We start from the raw sequence: 7686 nt of genomic DNA, 5'->3' as shown, positions 1-7686 counted from the left end.
TTCGCTATATCGAACTCGATAGCTAGTTCTTTCCTTAGTAACTAGTTTCTTAACCTCCTGTTGTAGTATCTTAACGTTTTTCTTAATGGACGTTGATGAGGTTGTGATGGAGATGTCGTCGATGTAGGAGAGCTGAAATCCATCTATTTGGTGGAATAGATCTCTAATGTAGATCAGAAAGAAGATTGGAGATACTGGGCTGCCTTGTGGAATGCCCGCATTAATCTCGCTAAAGTCTTCTATTTGGCCGTCAAAGGCGAGCCTTAGGGATCTATTAGACAGAAAGGTTTTAGCCCAGGTGATTAGGCTGATAGGTAGGCCTAGCCTTTTTAGTGTATTTAGGAACTGGTTGTGGGAAACGTGGTCGAACGCTCCTTTAACATCTAGAAAGACTGTTGATGTAGTGTAGCCTTGTTGTTTTTGGTGCTGGATTTGATCTACAAGTAGGAGAGCTGCGTCGATAGCTGATTTCTTTAATCTGCCTCCTATCTGTGAGTTGTGTAGAAGGCTTGTAGTCTCGGCTAGGTAGCTGAGTCTTTTAGCTATTATCCGTTCTATTACTTTGCCTAGGCAGCTTAGAAGAGTAATAGTCTATTGAATAGATTAGGGATTTGTCAAACTCCTCCACCAAGCACGCCACTCCACTGTATCTCTAGACAAAACTCACGAAACACTAGCGTTGTAACGGTGTTACAACTTCGCTAAGTATCGGACTAATCCTAGAGCCGGATCGGAGGTAGTACTCGCCGCCCTCTTTATTAACCACTCGTTATGAGGTCGGATCCGATTCGGATCCGACTAAGATAAGTATATAAGGAGACACTCCCTGTAGCTAGCTCTGTAGACTTTTGATATCCTTTCGTACCAGGCCTATAGGTGTCTATTCGAATCAAGGCTCGTTTGATGTCCCACGCACTCCCATATGCCTCTGAGTGACACTACTGCCGATACTGATCCGAGTAGTCTTGCCTGCGCCGTTACAAGCGTAATACTCACCTGCCTTAGTGCGGACCAGGATAGAGAGGTATAGATCCAAACCCCGTGTAACAAATACGTTCTAAAACTTAGCTAGAAGACAGTCCGCCTAGGCTTATGTCTAATTGGGATTGAATATAAAATGTAAGGGGCTACGCTCTAGGGAGGAATCGCGAGGTATATAAGGGGTTATATTTAATATGGAGCTATCTACTTTACTTACGTTATATTTATTTACTTGTCGGAGAAAGGTTATGCCGGAGTGTCTGAGCGCGCTGTCTGAGCGCTGCTCGGTCTGAACGTTGTTCAGATGGTGCGCGCGCAGCTCGAACCGAGATTCCATCGAGGAGCTATCCAAAAGGGCGTCCAGCCCGTTACACGGTTCCCTGCCAGGGTTCAGCCCATAACAATAGCAATATATGTGGATGTCTAGCTTTAAAGAGCTTTGCTAGTTACTTTGACAGTAACCTAACAGTTTTACCCTCACCACTAAAACAAGCATAGTAGGGCAATACATGATAGTCAGAGTAGCTCACTTTTTTTGTTGGGCTCGTAAGAATACCAAGACTAAGAGCACTGATAGTGGATTGTGTAACAAGCTCACGGGTATTCGTTTCGAACATGTCATGTTGATAGTACAAGGCATCAAAACGTAAGTAACGCCTTGTGGTGCGGTGGCCAAACACTACATGATCGAGCTTGGAAATGCCCGTTCTCCATGAACAGGATCAGCCACTAAGTTGCAAAACATAACTTTCGTCTTGGCATCGATGATCTACGCTCATCTCGCTTCTTCCCTGCTGTTACGCCTTCGTTTCACCAAGTCAAGCCTTCCGTCTCCCCCAGAGTTAGTGGCTGACAACAATAAAGTTTGAGACTATGGGTGTGCATTATGAAAACAACGCAGTTCTCGGAATATCAACTCCCTAAACAACGGGCGCTAAAAAATAGGTTCCCCAAGCGATGGCACGCCAAGCTGCCTCAATGGCATATTCCAGGAGGCATAACATTTGCGGGGAACATCAGATGTATCCGGGTCAGGCTGGGAGCATTAGCGCATGCCACGCGATAGAGCGCTCCAACCACTAAGAACTGCGATTTGCAATTATACAAAAGCATTGCACGGCATTCACCGCTTCGAACCCAAAACTCGGGCACGTCTCATGCTTGCGTCTTTTTGTGGCGCGGGATAGGCGAATATCTACAGCCAGTAGTTGCTCGTCTCCAGCCTGGCTTAAGCGCCTTCTCGTATCCTTCTAGTGCTCGGTGGTGAATCTAAGCCCCTATGATTTTACCCGAAAAAAGGAAACAAAATCATTCTACCTGCTCAGCTGCCTGGAAGAGCGGCACCATAGCACAGTTCACATCCCTCAGGTGTTCCGTCCCATACACCCACCATGACTCACATCTAGAGAAACAGGTGCTCGATGCAAAAGAGTGTACTATGCTTTTCATTATTCATACAGAGTGGCCTTCGGCCATTTTCTTTATGTTCCGTTTTCCGTGCTTTCACCGGCTCGTCTGAGCGCTGCTCAGCTTATCCTTTCAATCAGGTTTTCCACCATACTAAGTAGCATGAAGAGAAGAAAAAGAGGTCGGATTAATGCTAAATGGACGATCAGACTCGAACGTAAGCGTGCGCTGAAAGACAGGCAAGCAATCCGCTAAGAGTAGCTTGGTTAGGTAGCTCTTGGCAGCATTAGCAGTCATGCGTCGTGTTTACCCATGGCACCCCTGGACCAAGTTGCCGGGTCACAGAGGTGAAAGCATGTTTTCGAGTTTTACGCCTGTGCCCCGCCCATCTGCATTGCGTTACGCCAACATAACCATCTACATTCGAGAGAGCAGTATCTCTCCACCATGACGTCTAAATTAAGTCTGATGAAGTATCGCAAGCCACGTTCATGCGAACAGGAAAAAGCATTAAAATTTCTGGAGACGTCCTTACCAATTTAGCCCTAATGCAATGCGCGATTCGTCGGAGAAATTATGCTCGCTAACGCAGAGATGTACGGACGCAGGGGCGCATGGTGGCCGCTACATACTGTAGCCTCCAAGTACAGTCGCTTCCCCTGGACGCAGGGTTCCTCCAATCGATAGTGTTGCCATTAACCTTCCTGAACAATTCTAACGCCTTCGGTCATTCCATTAATATTTTTGTGAGCAAGCCGAAATTGATCCTTCCAGCTGAATAACGTGTACTATAAGATACGAAGGTGCTGGAGGATCATTAAAAGGTAGATCCTTCTCCACAATTGATTTATCTAGCTTTGACATTGACAATATGGTTGCACAACGATCTCTTGGCCTCACTACTCGTGGGGACCTAGTAGCCGCATGTGCCATTGCCAGTGTTAGTATAGCAGGTCTTTTTGTCATCCTACGCTTCATCACGCGGACTCGAATGCTCAATATTCTAGGGTATGATGATTGGTGCATTTTCGTGTCTCTAGTAAGTCATAAAGATAACTGCTCCAACGATCGACTGAACTGATTCTTTATTAAGATATTCTCCATCGCAAATACCACTGGGATGGTCATCCGTAAGTTTTGACTTGTATAACCCTAAGTTTCATTGGGCTGACGTTAGGTAGAGGCTGAGAACGGACTTGGTCAACATATTTTTCTACTTCCCCCTCAGCAATTAACTGTCTTTCTAAAGGTATGTTGATTGCTTATTAGAAGTTGGAAAAGGTACATGATCAGAAAGAATTCAGATCAAGTTGCTTACGCTGTTAAGGCTGTCTATATTACAATCCCACTGTACAACGTCAGTCTTACGTTCGCCAAAATCTCTGTCCTTTTCCAGTACTTGAGGATCTTTACCACACGTAATGTTAAACGGATTTGCTATGTTCAACTAGTCATAGTCATCGTTTATGGCCTCTGGGCGACTTTATCTGCAATATTCTTCTGCATCCCAATCGCCTCATTCTGGGATGTGAACGTCAAAGGAAAGTGCCTACCGAATGGGCTGATTTGGTTTACCAATGCTGGAATCAATATTGCAACTGATATTATGATTGTAATAATCCCAGCGCCCTTGATAAAACGGCTTCAACTCTCTGCAAGGCAAAAGATAGGTCTGTATCTGGTTTTCATGGTTGGATTATTGTAGGTTTCCCCTCTAACGTATTCTCCTTGAATCCCCTTCCTAACTTCATATTTTTTATATTTTTAGTATATGCATTGTCTCAATCCTACGACTTCACAGCCTGTATCTCGCCACCATAACTACGGATCCATCATGGGAAAACGTTGGCGTCGCAAACTGGTCTTCTGTGGAGCTCAACACTGCTATTTCTTGCGCCTGTTTACCAACCTTGAGGCCTTTGATTGTAAGATTCCTCCCGTCTCTCATCCCAAGTAGCCATGGTCGAGCTAGCTACTACCCACCCGGTAGCGGTATCAATGCAAATCGGAGTGGTGGCAAATCATTCGCTGCATCAGGGTTGAGACGCACAACAAAGCGAAAGAGTGTCCCGGATTCCGCAAGCGAAACCGCCATTGTCAATTCCGTAGATGACTTCCCATTAACTGATATCGAGGTTTCAAATACACATCCGCACAAGGGCGGCTTAAATGATTTGGAGGTTCGTGTCTCAATAGTTTAGTAACATATCGATGGTTACTGGTGCGGAGAACAATGAGAAGGCTTAGCAAGTAAATAGGAGATGAACTACATACTTCACAATGTAGTCACGATAGCGCAAGGGATAAGTATGCTAGTTAGACAGATATATGAATCACTTTTGCTAAGACTATATACGCATATCTAACTTCCAGTAGCATCCCTTACCTTTAGTAGACGCCCCTAAGTATATAGGCTCCAGTAATGCCCTCCACCTCACACACTGACCTTGGCGCAATATACACACCCTTTCAAAGAGTTCATCCACATACATTGTCGAAAATCATGGCTTCGACTCTAGTGGCTTTGGTGCTTATACGGATGAAGACTCTAATTCATATCTTATCCAAAATATGTAACATCTTCCTCTCGAACAGCATCTGCTATGAGCGCAACGGCATCAACACGGCAAACAACACCATTACTGGTAATTATGGCAAAAATAGGCCAGCTATCTCTAGCAATACGATTGTTTCAGACAGTTCGAAGATATCTGATGTGGCAAAAAAAAGAAAAATGCGCAACGCGCTGATGTATTCCCTGAGAAGCGTGCTGGTCGGCCAGTGTCAAACCCCCAATCTAACGTATTGAGCTGGTTAGGCTGGCTCTAGGACTGGTTAACGCCTAATTCTATTGCCAGAGTCACCGCTAAATATCACACGTTGTCGTGGCATTGTGGTTGTTATGCTGATTGTTGTGTCAGGCTTGGTGGGGTAGTCGGTGACTGGTATTAGTTAGTAACTCATGGTGCATGTTATACAGACACGTTTTAGCTGAGTTCAATTATGGTCTAATTGACATACGAAGTCCTCCAAAAGAACGGAACCCCGTCCTATGACTCTGCTATATCTCTCCTGATGCCTTCAAGAAACACTCCCAATGTTTTCTACCAACAAGTGAGCTTCTTCTCCATGTGGAGGGCCGATCTCGTCTTCATTTGCACTGTTTCCGTACATTATGAATAGCAGGGGTTTAGCCTCTCTTGCATTCTGATGAAGCTTCACTTTCACATCCTCTACCGTACCACTTGGACGGTCGTCTTCCTCTGATGCCGCATTCGTTGGCACTCCTGAAGAAGTAGCAACGATAAGGTCGTGAACTTTAGTGTGATCAAAATCAGGCAAAGCATGCCAGAACCTCGTTCTTACTGCCTCGAAAAGTATGATGATGAAAAATACGAGATTCATCGACGCAAGGGCAAAGATGAAGACGTCATCCCCTAATCTGATTGCTTTGAACAACCCTGTTATCGGTCGATAGAAAGAAGACCCAAAGTGAACCTGACCGGCGCCGTACGCAACGAGGAGGTCATCTATCATCACAGTAAAGAAGTCTTCCACTGCTCTCAACTCATCTCCGCTCCTGATTGGGTTAAAATAGCTCTCAAGATTCCTTTTGAGCGGTTCACCCAGGTCGGATACGTATAGTGCTGTGCCCATTCTAGACAAGAGTCGTATGGAGCGTACCACATTGGCAGTAAGCTTCCCTGTGGGTTCAAAGTCTTGCATGTTAACGGAATTTTGCAAGATCCCGTTGCATCCCTGACTAAAAGGTCGTACTGTAATGGACTTCTCGGTCTGATTTACGTACACGCTTTTGATCGTGCGTTTGAAAAAGACATCACACTGCGTCTGATTGAATGTCAAGTATCTTTCATTAGCGGTGATCGCAATGATGTTCCTTCCGCCGTGTGACACTGCGGTCCATCCAAGTATTGGCGGAGGCCTGTTCTCGTTTTCCTTAGTCCAACTCAGGAGAGGATAATCCTCAGAGTCCCCAGCTGGAGTATTTGGCAGAAGACCTTGGATTACCCATACTGTTTCGTATTCAGGATCCTTTTCTAGGACGGTGTACCCATAAGCTGTACTGGCATTTTTTGTGCATTCGACAGTGGCCTCGTAGCCCTCCTCGAGGTAACAGTACTTGTCAAGTTGGAATGATGGGTTAATATCGATTGGCTCAACCACACCTGGGGATGAACCAAATCCAGTGGACCGGTCACGGTATATCCATGATGGCGAATCGATCTTGCTGAGATTAGCTTCCGCCCGGCGCGAAGCTTGGCTGGCGTGGTCCAAGAGTTGTTGCCTGTGATCTGGAACTGGGCATGTTGAGACGAACCCGCTTGGATAAAGCAGGGTACTATTACAGAATGTCATATTGTTCCAGACACTATTACCCTTCAACTCAAACTGACTGTTCCATATCCTCTGGCTACCGCTGTCGAAATATGGTACCTCGATTCTCCCAATCTCTCTATTGTGATGAATGAGCACGGGGGTCAACGAACCAGCCCATAATGCACCAGGCAATTGTGAAACGACTAGTATGCCGACGCAAGTAGCGATATGCCCTGGAGACAAACTAACATCCACCCTTTGTAGTGCTGCTGCTGTCCATAGACTCAAGTGCCCAAGTCTGGTTTGATGACTCATAAGCCACAGGCGGGTCGCGTAGTTGGTGAGGGTAGTAAGCGTGAGAATATTTAGTAGGCCGAGGAACGTTGAGATTAATTGAACGATGACCGAGACGTAGGCGCGATATGAGGTCACAGTGTTTCGAAAGCTTCCAAGGCTCCTCATATTTCTTAGCGGAACCACTACTATAGAGAGCACAAGCGGAAGCATCAAAAATAGTAAGGGAAGGCTTCGGGTAAGCAAATTCCTCCAATCCATGCTAGCATGTGTCTTGATGTTTTCAAGAGAGGGTTTCTTATGGCTATACATATGTATAATAGTGAAGGATACACACAACTGCAGACAACTTCGAGTTTTCTAGAATAGGTGTAATTTTAGTCAAATATATATAAACCCCTCGCGAGAAATCGATTACAATCACCTTTAAAGCGTGCACGCCACGCGCTGTGGAGCTATAGGCTGTTAAAGTGATCACTTTAGACACGTCTTATTTTTCACCGAAAAACACACAGACCAGGTGGATTAGTAATCAAAATGCCACCCGATAGTGATACTATCGACGTACACGTGCCAGGCACCCAGGCGAGAGCAGAAATCGAAGCTCAGATCCAGAATGAGATAGATATGGAAACCACGGAACCAGCGACGCCTACGCAGACTACT

At 45.5% G+C, this 7686-nt stretch overlaps 2 protein-coding genes across 2 annotated transcripts; one reads left to right on the top strand and one right to left on the bottom strand.

The window, feature by feature from the left end:
* Nucleotides 1-3252: 3252 nt before the first annotated feature.
* COCSADRAFT_135290 (uncharacterized protein) lies at nt 3253-4589 on the top strand (the record flags this gene model as incomplete). The annotated part of the gene is made up of 5 exons (XM_007698491.1): nt 3253-3427; nt 3482-3518; nt 3570-3637; nt 3716-4089; nt 4157-4589. The coding sequence occupies exons 1-5, from the start codon at nt 3260-3262 to the stop codon at nt 4587-4589; spliced, it is 1080 nt and encodes a 359-aa protein (XP_007696681.1). The 5' UTR covers nt 3253-3259.
* Nucleotides 4590-5469: 880 nt separating this feature from the next.
* On the bottom strand, nt 5470-7188 carry COCSADRAFT_157336 (uncharacterized protein; the record flags this gene model as incomplete). Its single annotated transcript, XM_007698490.1, has 1 exon — nt 5470-7188. The coding sequence occupies one exon, from the start codon at nt 7186-7188 to the stop codon at nt 5470-5472; it is 1719 nt and encodes a 572-aa protein (XP_007696680.1).
* Between the last annotated feature and the right edge of the window lie 498 nt (nt 7189-7686).

This window comes from Bipolaris sorokiniana (genome assembly GCF_000338995.1).
Source record: "Bipolaris sorokiniana ND90Pr unplaced genomic scaffold COCSAscaffold_3, whole genome shotgun sequence".
In the NCBI taxonomy this organism is placed as follows: Eukaryota; Fungi; Ascomycota; class Dothideomycetes; order Pleosporales; family Pleosporaceae; genus Bipolaris; species Bipolaris sorokiniana.
The sequence above is the reverse complement of the archived record's forward strand: the minus strand, read 5'-3'. Positions and strand labels throughout refer to the sequence as shown.